This window comes from Hemiscyllium ocellatum, chromosome 12, assembly GCF_020745735.1.
Source record: "Hemiscyllium ocellatum isolate sHemOce1 chromosome 12, sHemOce1.pat.X.cur, whole genome shotgun sequence".
Lineage (NCBI taxonomy): Eukaryota > Metazoa > Chordata > Chondrichthyes > Orectolobiformes > Hemiscylliidae > Hemiscyllium > Hemiscyllium ocellatum.
Genome location: NC_083412.1, coordinates 31,278,727 through 31,294,838, shown reverse-complemented (window position 1 = coordinate 31,294,838; position 16,112 = coordinate 31,278,727). Strand labels below are relative to the sequence as shown.

Here is a 16,112-nt window from a genome sequence, read left to right as displayed (position 1 = left end):
GGGCGGTCCCTGTCTGGGGGCGGGGTCTGTTTGGGCGGTCCGTGTCTGGGGGCGGGGTCTGATTGGGCGGTCCCTGTCTGGGGGCGGGGTCTGTTTGGGCGGTCCGTGTCTGGGGGCGGGGTCTGATTGGGCGGTCCGGGTCTGGGGGCGGGGTCTGATTGGGCGGTCCGTGTCTGGGGGCGGGGTCTGATTGGGCGGTCCGTGTCTGGGGGCGGGGTCTGATTGGGCGGTCCGTGTCTGGGGGCGGGGTCTGATTGGGCGGTCCGTGTCTGGGGGCGGGGTCTGATTGGGCGGTCCGTGTCTGGGGGCGGGCCTCCTCTCTGGCCGGAGGAGGAGGAGGAGGATCCCAGCATCGCTGTGTGAGTGAGAGTGGGAGAGATGCTGGAGACTGATTCTCAGTGACTCGCTCTCTCTCAGCAGCAACAATGCCGAATATCGTGCTGTTCAGCGGCAGCTCGCACCACGACCTGTCCCAGCGGGTGGCCGATAGGTTGGGCCTGGAGCTTGGCAAAGTGGTGACCAAGAAATTCAGTAACCAGGAGACATGGTGAGTGTACCCCGGGGGGGAGTCCCCGAGTGTGCCCTGACAGTCTAGGCCTGAGGACTGGGCCTGAGTCTGGGCGGGAGAGCTCACAGTCATCCCTGACCACACGGCCTGGCCCTGGCAGGCGGGGGAATGGGACCCCCCCCCCCATCTCTCTCTCTCTCTCTCTCTCTCTCCCTCTCCCCCCTATCTTTCCCCCATCTCTCTGTATCTCTCTCTGTCTCCCCCCCCACTCCCGTCTGTCTCCCCCCCCACTCCCGTCTGTCTCCCCCCCCACTCCCGTCTGTCTCCCCCCCCCACTCCCGTCTGTCTCCCCCCCCCACTCCCGTCTGTCTCCCCCCCCCACTCCCGTCTGTCTCCCCCCCCCCACTCCCGTCTGTCTCCCCCCCCCACTCCCGTCTGTCTCCCCCCCCACTCCCGTCTGTCTCCCCCCCCACTCCCGTCTGTCTCTCCCCCCCCTCCCGTCTGTCTCTCCCCCCCCCGTCTATCTCTCCCCCCCCCCCCGTCTGTCTCCCCCCCTCCCGTCTGTCTCCCCCCCCACTCCCGTCTGTCTTCCCCCCCCCCCACTCCCGTCTGTCTTCCCCCCCCCCCACTCCCGTCTGTCTTCCACCCCCCCCCCACTCCCGTCTGTCTTCCACCCCCCCCCCACTCCCGTCTGTCTTCCACCCCCCCCCCACTCCCGTCTGTCTTCCACCCCCCCCCACTCCCGTCTGTCTTCCACCCCCCCCCCCCACTCCCGTCTGTCTTCCACCCCCCCCCCACTCCCGTCTGTCTTCCACCCCCCCCCCCACTCCCGTCTGTCTTCCACCCCCCCCTCCGGTCTGTCTCTTCTCCCCCCCCCCCCCACCTCGCCTCTGTCTCTTCTCCCCCCACACACTCGCCTCTGTCTCTCCCCCCCCCCCCACACACTCGCCTCTGTCTCTCCCCCCCCACACACTCGCCTCTGTCTCTCCCCCCCCACTCCCTTCTGTCACCCCCCCACTCCCTTCTGTCACCCCCCCTCCCCTCTCTCTCTTGTCTCACCCCTCTCTGCCAAAGCCCTGTTAGTCCCCAGCCTTGTCTTCTCCCGCTCTTCATGCCACCAACCCCTGTGTCATGAGGACATGTGAGGCACTCAGCCTCCCCATCCACCTTCCTGTCATGGTCGAGACTGGCAGCAGAGTTCACACGTATACACACTCTCTCTCTCTCTGTCTTTATAACTACTCCGCCAGCGCTACTCAGCTATTTCAACCCCACATTAGTCTTGTCACGGCGAGTTAGGAGAGGAAAGGCAGCCCTCCTTTTTATTTTCCCTGCTCGTCCCGCTGAGAATGCGAAGGGTGCCCAGCGAGCAGTGTTGGTGATCCATCGCAGTGATGATCAGGGCTCAGAAGTGAATTCGCTGGAGAGCGACCCGTGGTAGTGGAAGCACGTACAGTACCTTACCAGCAAAATGCCTTCAGCTCTGCATGAAGGGGTGGGGAGTGAGGGTTGGTTTGGAATTCTGTTGTCATTTGCAGTACACAGGTATCTACTTCAATTATCATCAGGGTGTTTGTGGGGGGAGTAAAGTGTAACTCTTGTATATTGATAAAACCTTTAATTATCAAGAGACAAAGACTTGAAAGGAATCTGGATTTTGCATTTTAATTAGTAGTCTACCTCCTAACTGACTAAAGAATTCAACAAGAGCAGCTAGTTTTAAAGTTGTTAACTTTTTGTTTACAAAGACGCATGAGGACGGAGCTGAGCTCCAAAGGCTTGCCATTTCAGATAAACCTGTTGGTAATCAGATAAATGTGTTTCATTTGATTCTTGACCGTGTCCACCCCAATCCAACTCCGGCATCTCCACGTCTTATTTAAACGTGAATTAGTTTGCACAGCAGGTAGCAGAAATTGACAGTGTTTAGACTATATCTTCAGCTTTATAAACTGGAATTTAGAATTCCTTCGCTCCATTTCGTAAGGCAGTATTTAAATTGCACCTCTTTAATAGTCTTAGTTTATTGACATCCATTTTTTTGTTTTCTTTTCTTTATAAAGATTATAAAGGACATTTAGATGTTTATTCATATTAAATATGCAAATCATTGAAAGTTATTTTGTTTTGCGGGATTTGTAAGTATTAAGGTGGGAGAGGGAAATTAACGCTTTCTGGCCAAAATGTATCTACAAACCAAGAACAGTGTGATTCTGGAAGATCTTTCTGTAATCAGAAATGTGAGGATACAATGGAAAATTGTTTATCCAAGCTTTAATTGGTTCAATGACCTAGTGTTTGCGTTGTGATTCACTTACTTCACAGGGTCAATATAATTAATGCAGCAAGATGAAATTAACATTTCAAAAATCATATGATTACTTAAAACAGTTCTAATTCTTAATGTTTGGAAGAATAATCTTTTACTGTATTTCTGATGTGATTGAAGGAAAACTATGCTATAATTTAGGATAACAATGTCTGAACTTTCAAATTGAGGCAATGATTTTCTAAGCCTGGGTTAATAACTTAGTTGCTCATCTGTACGAGAACACTAAGTTTCAAAATAAAATGATCTGCACATAATGAGTTTTGGGGATTAATTAAATTAGTCTTTGAAGAGACTTGCAGTTTGAAGATGACATTCAAGTGAAAGTTATATAGTGACCTTGGGGAAAGTGATGAGAGCAGATTTGATAAGAGTCTTTAAAATTGTGAATTACCTGACAGTTGATGGAAAGCAATTATTCCCATTAATAAAAAAGTGGCAAACAAGACGATGCAGCTTTGAAAGGAATTGAAGGTGACTTATAAATTGCCATTTTTTCAAAAATATCATTCTCTATTTTCTCACTGCTTTCTGATGTGAGTAGAAGGTTAGCAGCTGAAGTTTTGGCAAACTGCTGCAAAAGTGAAATAAGAGATTAATGATTAACTTTACATTTAAAGCTTAGTGACAAGTGTTCAGCAATTTTTAAAGGCAGTTGTTGCTGTTAGTAATGTGCATTGTAAACTATAATACATAATGCTGCCAGTGTTTGAGGCTATAGGTCCCTTTAGTTTAGCAAGGACAAGTTAAGGCTTGTCTGGCATGGATTAGGCTGCCAAACGTTTGCTCATTTTATAAGAGTTACATGGATTAGTGAACTTTGTTTAAAATAGCACTGTATGCCCATGTGAAAGCTAATGCTCTTTCAAAATCATGAAGCAAACAATGATCTAGGTAAATAGTGGTCTGGCATCGATCTTTACAAAAAAAAATGACCTGTTACTGCAACTTAACACTCACTATTTTTGTTTTGTGCCTCTATCCAGTTCCTGCCTTAACTCAATGTCTCAAGCTTACTTTTAAACTGGAATCCATTCCTTGAATTTAAATTTTGTTTTGAAAAATCAGTATTGAGAAATCTTACATATATAATGATGCATTATGATCATCTCCATAATTGTAGGCTTTGAGGAAATCTTTCTGAAACTTCTGAATCTGTATCTGAAAGGGTTTGCTAGCTAGGAGGTGCTCTCAATACAACGTTATTGAACCACAACTGTGATCATGAGATGTTTGTCACCACGCACCGATTTAGTGCCATTTTCCAGGACTTGGCCTATTACTATGGCATTTCAAGTGATCATCTAACTTCATGAATGTTGAAGTGATTCCCATCACTACTATCCTCTCATGTAATGGGTATCGTATACCCACTACACTTTGGGTGAAATAATCCTTCCTTAAATCCCTTCTAAATATGCTGCCTTTTATTTTGTGTCTATATCCCCAGTTATTGATCACTCTATTAAGGGAGCTAAGAAAAATCTTTCCCCTTATGTGCCCCCCACCCCGCCCCCTTCATAGTTTGATAAATCTTTATCAGGTCCCATCTTAGCTCCCCCTATTTTAAGGAAAGCACTCCTAGCCTACACAGTCTCTCTTCATATCTGTGCTGTTGCAGTCTAGGTACATCTTGCTGAATCTGCCCTGCACCCTCTGTAGGGCAGTCACATCATTTGTATCATGTAGCAGCCACAACTGAACACAGTACTCCCATCATAACCGTAGAACGTTACAGTTCAGGCCCTCAGTTTTGCACTGACCCGTGGAACCAATCTGAAGCCCATCTATTCCATTTTCATTCATATATTTATCCAATGACCATTTAAATACCCTTAAAGTTGGCAAGTATACTATTGGTGCAGGCAGGGCGTTCCTACTATTGAGTAATTCTGTCCTATATCTATCATCCCTCAATTCAAAGCTATGTCCCCTCTTGCTAGCCATCACCATCCAAGGCAAAAGGCTCTCACTGTCCACCCTCTGATTATCTTAAAAAGTTTCAAGTCATCTCTCAACCACCTTCTCTCTAATGAATACAGCCTCCAGTCCCTCAGTCTTTCCTCATAATACCATACCTCCCTACCAAGCAACATCCTAGTAAATCACCTCTGAGTCGTTTCCAAAATTTCCACATCCTTTCTATAATGTGGTGACCAGAACTGTAGGCGATACTCCAAGTGCGGCCACACCAGAATTTTGTACAGCTACAATGTGACCTTGTGGCTCCGAAACTCAATCCCACTATCAATGAAACTAACACACCGTATACCTTCTTAACAACCATATCAATCTGGGTAGCAACTTTCAAGGATCTATGTACATGAGCACCAAGATCTCTCTGCTCTTCTACACTATATCTAGCTATATCTTTTCAGTTCATCGTCTAAGCTAAAATTGCTGGTGATGTAGCCCCTGCTCTTTTACAATTGTATCTTGGAAGTTGCCTTGAATAATTGGACAAGATCTTGACTTAACTGTTCATCTCAAAGACCATACCTCTTAGTCCACACTATACTTACTGACCCACAGTGACTCCTAGTTAAGCAATGCCTTGTTTTTAAAATTCTGACCTTCTTTCAAATGCCTTGATGGACTCACCTTTCCCAATCCTACATACCCACACTCATCTAATTCTGGCCCCTTCCATGCCTATCCATGGCTTTAGCTGCTTGGACCCCAACCATTATTTCCCTCGCCAAAACTCTCTACCCCTTTTTCATCCTTTAGAAGTTCTTCCTGACCAAGCTTTAGTTCACTTACTATCACCTCATTATGTAATGGACACACTGTTTTGTAATTTCCTTGTGATATTTTATTCCATCAAAAGCACTACTTAAACACTGTAAAGATACCTGGTATTCTGCCAATCAGGATATTTCAAACAGAATCTCCAATCCTCCCATGCCAAAGTGTGACAATCAATCCAAGTATTTTATGCAAAATTGCTTTCCTTTAGTACTACTTGAAACCATCAGAATAATTTATTGCCCAATTTATTCTCTTTTAATGCTTATAAACATACCCAAACAATGTTATGTTTGTCACATAATTTGGATGAATGAAATTTACTTCAATTGTTAGTTGCCCAGTATTATTTCTTTATTGAAATCTGACTGGTCCACTTGAGAAATGTTCTTTTTATTACTTTGACTGCTATCTATGTTCCACTGGAGGTAATTGTAAATTGAGTATGAATATGTCACTGGAATTATAAAAATTCAGCACATTGTTGGTGTTTAAGCTCCACATGTCTTCTCTCAACCTTTCATCTCATATTTTCAACAAACCTTTCAGTCCTTTTCCCACAAGCACTTTGATAGCTTCTGCTCAACATAAATGTATCTCTGCTCAGTCCACAACTTTATTTAATAAAACCTGAAATTCAACCTTCTAATATAGTGTGTCAGCAAATTTTCTCCTATTATGCTCTTGGATTTCTTCTCCCTCTTCATTCTCAGTTTGAATCAGTATTGTTTATTGTCTTGAGAGAACTATATTAATAAATATTTTTGAATAAAGCTTTGAAGACAAATGCAAACAAAAGTTAATCACATTTTATTCTCTAATAAGGCACAGTACTTAAGTTTGATGGCAGACGTGTGGTGGATGTACACCATGTATAGACGTTGGATCTTTCATAATGTTATTGTGGTATGTTTGACAGCCTCTGCATGTGTAAAGTGATGTTACAATTTTGAGAAAGGCGAGAGCCATTTTGCACAAATATTATTGACTGACAGAAATGATCAGATCAATGTTAATGTTAGTTGAGGGGTAAATATTTGGTCAATGTGCATCCAGTGATGTGTATAGTGTGTGAATAAGGAGAGTTAGCATTCTTCCAGCTTTGATGTACGGGTTGTCCTATTTTTAGCCAATGCACAGCAGCACCATGAAGAGAGCCAGTTGTGAAGGCTCTCCTTGTTAGTAAATAACTTCTGTCAGTAGCTGTGCCTCCTCATGACATCGCAGAGAAATTGGGTCTCTTGTGGCGCAAAGCTAAACCTCCAAGAGGAACTCCAAACATTTGGTACCAATTTATAGTGTCCAAACTGCTGATACTTTAACATACCTTGGCATTCATGAGCCAAAGTTCCTTAGCTTTCAGGACACTTAGGGAGAGTTGAAGGCAAAGGGAGTAAACTTGGACAAAAAGTCTGGTTGTTGTGTACTGTCTGCAGTGGTGGCAGGCATCATTACATCCCATTGGTCAGCCACTGCCCACCTCACATTGGGCAGTGTCTGATCAGTAGGGCACTGACACACTGTGGCCCATCTGCTTCAGTGAGTGTTTGAAGCTAAGGTTATGTGCTTAACAAGTGAACCAAATCCATAGCATTAAACCAATAAAAAGAAAACCATTTTTTGATTAGGAGCGTATGCACAGGCTTGACAGTCAATGTGTAGCTCATTAATAATGTGTACAAAACAGCAGTGATTGATATGGAACTTGGTAGTCTGAACTGCGAGAGATGAGTCTTGCTGAGAGTGGATCACTGAAATTTTAAAAATTACATGTCCATCAGGCAGAGGAAACACATCAGAAGTGTGTTTTCTTTGGTTTAAGAAATGTACTGTTCTCCTTATTGAAACAAATCTCTCCCACCCCAAAAAAGCTGGTTTAAGACATATTCTCTCCATCTACCTCCCACTCAGAGTTAGTTAACCTCATGAAAGCCTTTACTTCAGAGTTTTATTGCGTTCCAGAGGCGACACAGCATAAAGAACCCACAGTTCTTTGAAGAATTTGCCACTTCTATCTGTAGAATCTCCAAATCAGAACATCAGTAATTCATGGAGATTTATTTTCTTTCTTCAGTCATAGATATAGGCATTGCTAGCATGACCTTGAGCTCAGTGGCTTACTACGCTATTTCAGAGAGCGATTAAAAGTCAACTGTACTACAACATGAGTGTTACAAAGACATGCCCATCCTATCTCTGATATTGTGGCCTGGGAAGGGACAGATATTAGTTGAGGTTTGCTTCTACCATGAGCTTTCTGTTACTTGCACCTCCTTCAGAACATACTATGGTGCTGTGTGTCCTGGAGACATTCAAGATCAGGACATTTAAACCAATTGGATACTAGATGTGAGTCAGAACTACATTCTCAGCTATCATAAGACCAACTGGTACAGATCACTCTCTTGCGTACAGTAGGTTTCGGATGCAATCCTTGAAGCTTTTCATTGCAAGCAGAGTGCCATCAGCCATACTAGCGACCTAGTTTTGAAAATCATTTCCTCGGCTCAGTTGAGCAGGCAGTCTCTGAGCAAGAGTGGAAAAATGTAAATGGTTCAAGGCTGACGCACAATGATGGAACCTGAAAGCCACGCAATACACTCAATTAATTGACAGAGATCCATGCAAGATGACTGCATTAAGCTGTGTAAAGTGAACAAACTATTAAGTAGTGCCCCAAGAATATTGGTTAAAATATTACTAGAATATCCAAATACCTCTTCAACCCAGGAAATGCTAGAGGAAATTCTGAAGAAATGAAATCAACGTTCATCAAAGAATTTGGCTATCAAAAAGAAAGATCAGGAAGCTGTCACCAAATGCCATACACAGTTGGACAGATGATGGCACACTACTTTGAGTTTTACTTTTTGTGGAATTCCTTCACCAAGGAAGGTCTAGACACTATACAAAACATGTCATGGCAGAGATAGGTGCCAAATCCTTAATGGTATTTGACTTGCTTGCAATGAGCAAAGAGCCTGGTGCTAATGTAATACTGCCTGAATGTATCAAACATGGGAAACCTGCACTCCTACAAACTTACATAAACTTCAGTCTCTGGAGGGAGGTGGTCATATCATGGATGTGTCACAAGGATTGTAACCCTGAAAAGGAACAAGGGCAAACATAGTGCCTGTGACAAACTATTGGGACATTTCCTTCCTAATCATAGTATGAAGAGTATGTGCTTGTGTTAGCCTAGTATGACTACAGAGTCTTTGCTTTCAGAACTGGAAAAGCTGCAATTTACATGATCTTCTCTGTTCAGTAGCTGCAAAAGAAATGTCCTGAACCAATGGAGATGCCACTAAATGCTATGATTAAGTAACATTGCTTAATTTTGTACTTTTTGACTGTATCTGGCTGGTGAGCAGTTACTGATTTTAGTTACTGGATACAAATTTTGTCTTGGACAGAAGAATGCAGTGCACTGGTGTGATGGGTGAAATTTATATTTTATATCTCTATGCTCAAGCCATTTTATCCATGAGGGATGGGACAAGGGCTTCCTTGTTTAACAAAAACACAGGTACCACTCCTTGGTAAACCAATTGTAGTCCTTTCTTTTTCAAAGGCAAACTAATGAGAATGGGGTTTGGGTCTGACCTCTGAGTATGCGAATCCACAGGTAACAAATAAGTGGACAATGAGGACTGAATATACAAACTTGTGCAAAGTTTGAGATTCAGTTGCGGGGCTGTCATGTTCGTGGCGTAAAGCTGCTTTAAATGACAGCTGCACTGTCATGACAGTGCGATAAGACTGAGTGGTCAAGCTTCCTGTTTTTATGGCCTACATTTGGTATTTGGCCCTCTTGGAAGGTAAATGTGCTGTAAAATTTCCTGGCCCCTATAGGTTTTCATTACAAATAGATTGTGGTATTAAAGTGACAGTTCTGATAAATACATTCCAAAATCTCGTTTCTAAATCTTTGGCCCACAAAATGTAAACACCATGAATAATGAATAAGCATCATAAGTGGGACAGAATGGCTGGGCTGTATGTACAGTAGTTCAAAGATTATGGCTTGCATATCTCTGCAAATTTGTGATTGACATCAATCTATATCTCAGCTTGGCTAGATTCTGTCATGGACCGGGCCGTCAGCATGTTTTATATGATTCCGGATGAAAGAGGATAGATTCCAGAACTGCTATTCTCTGAAAGGACGTCTGTTCAGAGCCCAGTTAGAATGAATGAAAATCCATGTGAAACTAATTAGTGGCTGGTTAAGTTGAAACTCGTGGAAAGGGAAAGTTCTGACCGAATACCAATTATCAATTTGTTCTACGTACTGTGCTATGATTCAACTACATATAATTAAAACCAAGCTTTGTAAGTTTTGAGAAGAGCTGCAAAATGTCACTAAAAGCAGTTGACTGATGAGAGATTTCATTTCTCCAGCTTGTTGCAGCCAGTTGTGGTTTTGTTTTGTTGTTGCTTAAAGTAAACTTTGCTGCTTGAGAGACACAGCAGAGGCATAAGTCCACGGTGGGAATATTCAAATCTGGTTTTGTAGGGTAATCTGACTTTGGTTACTTCTGGCAACATGCATAGTTACTTTTTTTTATTTCTAACTTTGTTACCTCAATTTTCTGTCATAAGGCAAGAACAATTTACGTTTTATTCTTTAGTAGTTACTGGTTTGGTTGACAGATTATGACAGTCAGTGATTTGTAATATTTACGTAATCACGTAATTAAAAATTGGATTATATGGTGACTAATTCACTACAAACCAACAACGGTCAATATATAAAATAGGCCTGTATCAAACCAGTACTGTGAAGGTAGGTGAACTGTATGGAGAGCCAAATCTCAATTTGATTACTCATCTCATGGTGTGGCAAATAAGATGATGTAGTGGTAATGTCATTTGACTGATAATGTTCTGGAGACATACTTTCAAATCTCACTGAAAAAATGTAGTGAAATCTGGATTCAGTAACATCTGGAATTAAAAAAATTTGTGGTAAAAATCTCTGATTCGCTAATCTATTTTTGAGGCTAGTAGACGCATCAGTTCAAGAGCATTTAAGGATAGGCATCAAATACTGGCACAGCCTGCATCCTACATTAGAAGTTTTAGTAATTCAAAGAAAGCTGCCTCTGTTTGGGCATAGTAAGTTTTGTATTGGCCAACTGGAAACATTAGGTGGCAAGACCCCATTTAGTTCAAACTAATATTTCACCGTTACTGAAGTTCTCCCTGGGATTGTTGCTTTTGTGAATGTTGCATTGCTATTTCTGCGGAACATTGATGATACATTATAGAATTGTTACAATGCAGAGAAGACTGCTTAATGCATCAGGTCATTGCTGATCCTCCAAAAAAGCAGTTAATCCACAAGTGTTCCTGTGCTCTCTATCCTGTTTACACATTTAGCAAATGTAGAAGAACTGTGGCAGAGGAGGAGCTTTATTGGTTTTTACCTTTTTGTTGATATTACTTCTATAACTGCAAATGGAAAAAAAAGCAGACCGAAAATAAAATACTCTTTTCAAAACTGTAATCCCTTCCTTGAAAGTCTTTAAGTTGAATGGTGTCATTGCAATCGTGCTGTGCCCCTTCCATTCTGTAACTGAACCTAAATTTTGTTTAATTTAAATCTCTCAAACACTGTTCCCTAGCTACAGACTCCATTAATCTTCCTGGCAATAATCTGATCTTAAATCAGTTTGTTTGTATCTTTAGTATCATATTTCATTTCCAGGCGAGCATTTAACCTTCTATTTGTTCTATGGTTAAAACAACCTATTTGTACCTTTTATAATATGGCCTGACTTTTGCCTTGTTTCATTATGTAACTGAAAGCTTCATTCATGCCTTCATTACTACTGCTCTGTGCTATTCCAATATACATCTGGCAGATCTTCCACATTCTACCACTTACAGATTTGAAGTTATCTAAAACTGTGCTGGCCATGTCTTAACTCTCAGAAGTCCCATTCCCCTATTACCCTGTTGCTCACTGACCTTCCTTGGATCCTGATCATGCAACATCTTGGCTTTAAAATGCTATCCTTACTTTCAAATCCCTTTTGTGGTCTTGACTCTACCTATCTCCTCCAGCTTCTCAGCCCTCTGAGATATCTGCATTCAATTTGAGCTTCTAGCCATCTCTAATTTTAATCGCTGCACGCTTTGTTGTTTGGCTCCAAACTCTGGAATACCCTGCGTACACCTTTAGGCCACTCTATACTCCACTTTTTAAAGCTTACCTCCTTCAGCAAGCTCCAGGCCATCTTAGCTAATATCTCTTTGTGCGACTCAACATAATACTTTGTTTTGTAATCTTCCTGTGAAGTGCTTTGGAATGCTTTATTTTGTTGAAGGTGCTGTAAGTAATTGATGATGATTGGCTGTGGAATACCTGGCCATATTCTCTCCCCCCGCCCCCCCCCCCCCCCCCTTCCATTTCTCGGTTGGATTAAGTGTACTTACACCTGAGAATTTGAGTTGCTAAAAAAGTAATTTTTACTACAATGAGTCTGTTTAATAAACTTATCGTTGAGTGGCTTTTTGATGCTTAAAAAAAATTTGTCTTGGTTTAGTGACCAAGTGATGCAAAAATCCTCAGACTCCACTTTTAATTTTTCAACCAGAGCAAGTCTCCTCCCTAAGTTAATATTACTTTTGTTTCATGAAGAATCCTAAGTCATTGGAAAATCTAGCAGAAGTTCTAAATTTAAAATATTATATGAAGCAACGCAACATATGTATTATATCCCACTTATGGAATGCTGGGAAACAACAGTAGAGCTAAGTTACTTCATTCAGAAGAAGTGAACATCAGCCATTTGGTTTTCCTTTCGGGCAGTTTTAGCTTCAGGCAGAGCTATAATTTTTTTTTTGAAAGCCCCGGTACATAGTTGCAGTGAAGATATTCCTTGTCCATACAACATTTTTAACTTTCATAAAATCATACAGTGCAGCAGGCACCCATCTTTGAGCATTACGTTCAGATTGTTTAACCTGATCTAGATATCTATTAGGTTAAACATCTTAAATGGCAATAGTTATGGAACAAGCTACTTTATTTATAGGTAGCAATAGCATTCATGCAGAGACCAATTCATTTATGAAATGGGATCAATTCAGGGATCTCACAATAATTTGGGGGGCATTTTAAGAATGGGAGCTAGTTTGTTTCCCCCCTCCTCACTTGGAACCTTAAGAGTTTGGAACTGTGACAAATTGGGCAACCGTGCCTGGGACTGCTATTAACTAATACGCAAAATAATAAAATATATTGTCATCCCTCCTCCACTCACTTCCTTACATGGCAAAACCACTACCACTTCCTGGGTCATCCCCAAAACTGCCGCCTTAGTGTGCTTTCGACAGAATCTGGGTCTTTGCAGGATTCAATTTGAAGTTTCTTCCAGCATCCTTAAATTTATATTCTTTGACTTGAGAAATGCTGATGCTCTGGTTGCTAACAGAGAACAGTTTTTTTTCCATTGTGCTGACACTGGCTTCGGTTTCACTTTCTTCCATTGCATATTCTTTCGGGTGTGAAATAGAACGTGACCTGAGCCCCAGTTCCCTGGGCAGCCAAGTCACATTGATATACACTTGGCACAAATTGTAGGAAGTTACCTGCTCCATTTTACCTTGTTTTAAACTGCATTTTTTAGTCCAAATACCTGACAAAACATTGACCTCTCAACAGCACTTATCTGGAAAATGAATAGTGTTTTTAATCTCTTTTGTGGAGCTTTCTTAAAGTAATGACTCATCCATTTTATTTTGTTTTGTTTTGCAGTGTGGAAATTGGGGAGAGTGTGCGAGGAGAAGATGTATACATAATCCAAAGTGGCTGTGGGGAAATCAATGATAATTTGATAGAGCTGTTAATCATGATCAATGCCTGCAAATTTGCATCATCCTCTCGAGTCACTGCAGTTATTCCTTGTTTTCCCTATGCGCGACAAGACAAAAAAGACAAGGTAACAGAGTTTTTTGGTTGGTGGTTTCTTGTTGGATTGTAGGAGAGATGAGAGGAAACTGATGCACAATATGATTCCTAGAACAAATATGTAGTAAAACAATGACAGGTTCAATTAAGATAGTTGCAGTTAACTTCATTTATGGGGAAAAACAGTGTGCCTAGGTGAAGTATAATTGAAAACATTTTATGGGGAGAAATCTTGATTCCATTAACTCCACAGATTATGGTTTTTATCTGGCAACTCATGAATGGCAATTCTTGCACTTTTTTTTTTACGAATTCCTGAATATCCTGTTGAGATTTTGCCTTTTGTTCATCAAGATGATTGTTTTAAAATAGTTTTTGGTAAAGAATATTTCCAAAGCATGTTTTTGAAATGCTGTTCAGAATTTTGTGAAAATTGCAGTACAGAATTTGCCCCATCCTTTCTGCACAAACTAAGAACTGAATCCGTCCGCCTAATCCCACTTTTTCATATTTGGTCTTCCATGTGAAAGGACTACAGCTAAGGTTCATATCTAGGCAGTTGCTTTAAAATAGGTTGAGGGCTTCCACATCTATTGCTGTTTCACAAAATGAGTTCGAGACCCCAACCACCCTCTAGGGAAAAAAGTTATTACTCTGGTTATTAGTATTACTACTATCCCTCTAATATTTTTAACAATCAGTTTAAGTTTATGCTCCTTAGTCGCTGACATTGATGCGAAGATAAATATGCCCTCACAACCTTGAATACCACAAAACTCTTTGTTCCAAGGTGGGCAACCCCAATGTATCCAATCTTTCTTAGAATCACAGAATCCCTACAGTGTGGAAACAGGCCATTTGGCCCAACAAGTCCACACTGACCCTCTGAAGAGTATCCCACCCAGACCCATTCCCTTACCCTATTAGTCTACATTTACCCCGACTCATGAACCTAACCTATGCATACCTGAATATTGTGGGCAATTTAGCGTGACCAATTCACCTAACCTACACATCTTTGGATTGTGGGAGGAAACCAGAGCACCCGGAGAAAACCCATACAGACAGAGAGATTTGTGCAAAATCAACACTGACAGTCGCCCAATGATGGAATCGAACCTGGGTCCCTGGTCCTGTGAGACAGCAGTGCTAACCACTGAGCCATTGTTTCTTTGGTTATATTTTCAGAGTCAAGACAACATCCTCACAGTTCATATCTGCACTTTCTCTAATATAATTACATTCTTTCTCTGATGAGGTGATCAGAACTGTGTACAGTACTCATGTTACGGCTGACCTAATAATGTATACAGTTCCTGTATAACCTTTCATTCCTGTTCATACATACGATACATAGGTTTTGAATGGAAAGGAGTCCATGTGTTCTGAACCATTGTTACCTCATCTACATTCCTGCCTAACCCCATTCACCCCTTGCTTACCAAGAACCTATTCTTTTCATTAATCAAGCCATCTGTCAGTCTATGAAACTCCATAGGATACAAGCCTTGCCTTCTTCACAAGATAACATGCCATCTTCAGATATTAGTCAGAGCCAGAATCATACTAAAGAAAAGACCTTCTGTCCAACTCCTCCATGCCAACCAGCCATACTATTCTAGTCAGTCATCGAGATGTACAGCACAAAAACAGACCCTTCGGTCCAACTCATCCATGCCGACCAGACATCCTAAAATAATCTAGTCCCATTTGTCAGCATTTCGCCCATATCCCTCTAAATCCTTTCAATTCATGTAACTATCATGTAATTATACCACCTTCACCACTTCCTCTGGCAGCTCATTCCATACATGCACCACCCACTCTGTAAAAAATGTTGCCCCTTTCGGTCCCTTTTATATCTTGCCCCTCTCATAAACCTATATCCTCTAGTTTTGGACTCCTCTATCCTGGGGAAAAGACCTTGGCTATTCACCCTATTCATGCCCCTCATGATTTGATAAACCTCTATGAAGATCACCCCTCGACTTCTAGGCAAAATAGCCCAACCTTGTCAGCCTCTCACTATAGCTCAAACCTTCCAACCCCAGCAACATCCTTGGAAATCTTTTCCACATCCCCTTAGGTTTCAGAACACCCTTCCTATTGCAGATCAATTGAACCTCTGAACTGCTTCCAACACACATCCATTCTTCCTTAAATAAAGATTTACAAAGATATAATACTGTAACTGTACCCCCAATGTAGTCTCACCAATGCCCTGTGATACTGAAGTATAATCTTACTACTTGAATGTACGTATTCCAAAGATCTTGGGTAGTCTGTGCTTTTCATCTCAAACTTCGTTTTCCTGTTAGTATATTTGGTCATTGCTCTTCTGTCAACATTTTTCAGTTTTTTTTTAATACAGCCAATATTAGAGTTACTATTTGCACAATACCTTTTTTTTGAAAAAGTAGACTTTTTACAAGTTGGAAACAATCTGTTCAGATATTGATATATGTACCAGAGCACTGTTGGCTAATTCATTTTAAATGTTTATCACGTTCATTGCTATATAACATTAGTTGCTGTCATGGTATTTCTGACGTTGGCCTGCTCCACAGTCAATATTTGCACACCAATCTTTTGCTTTTGGTGTC

At 41.6% G+C, this 16,112-nt stretch overlaps 1 protein-coding gene across 1 annotated transcript in view; it reads left to right on the top strand.

Annotated features, from left to right (window-relative positions):
• Positions 1–329: 329 nt before the first annotated feature.
• Positions 330–16,112, top strand: part of LOC132821011 (ribose-phosphate pyrophosphokinase 2-like) — a 38,798-nt gene continuing 23,015 nt past the window's right edge. The window contains exons 1-2 of the mRNA XM_060833481.1: positions 330–547; positions 13,357–13,540. Of these exons, the coding sequence (XP_060689464.1) occupies positions 426–547; positions 13,357–13,540 (306 nt within the window). The 5' untranslated portion in view covers positions 330–425. The remainder of the gene's footprint in view (positions 548–13,356; positions 13,541–16,112) is intronic.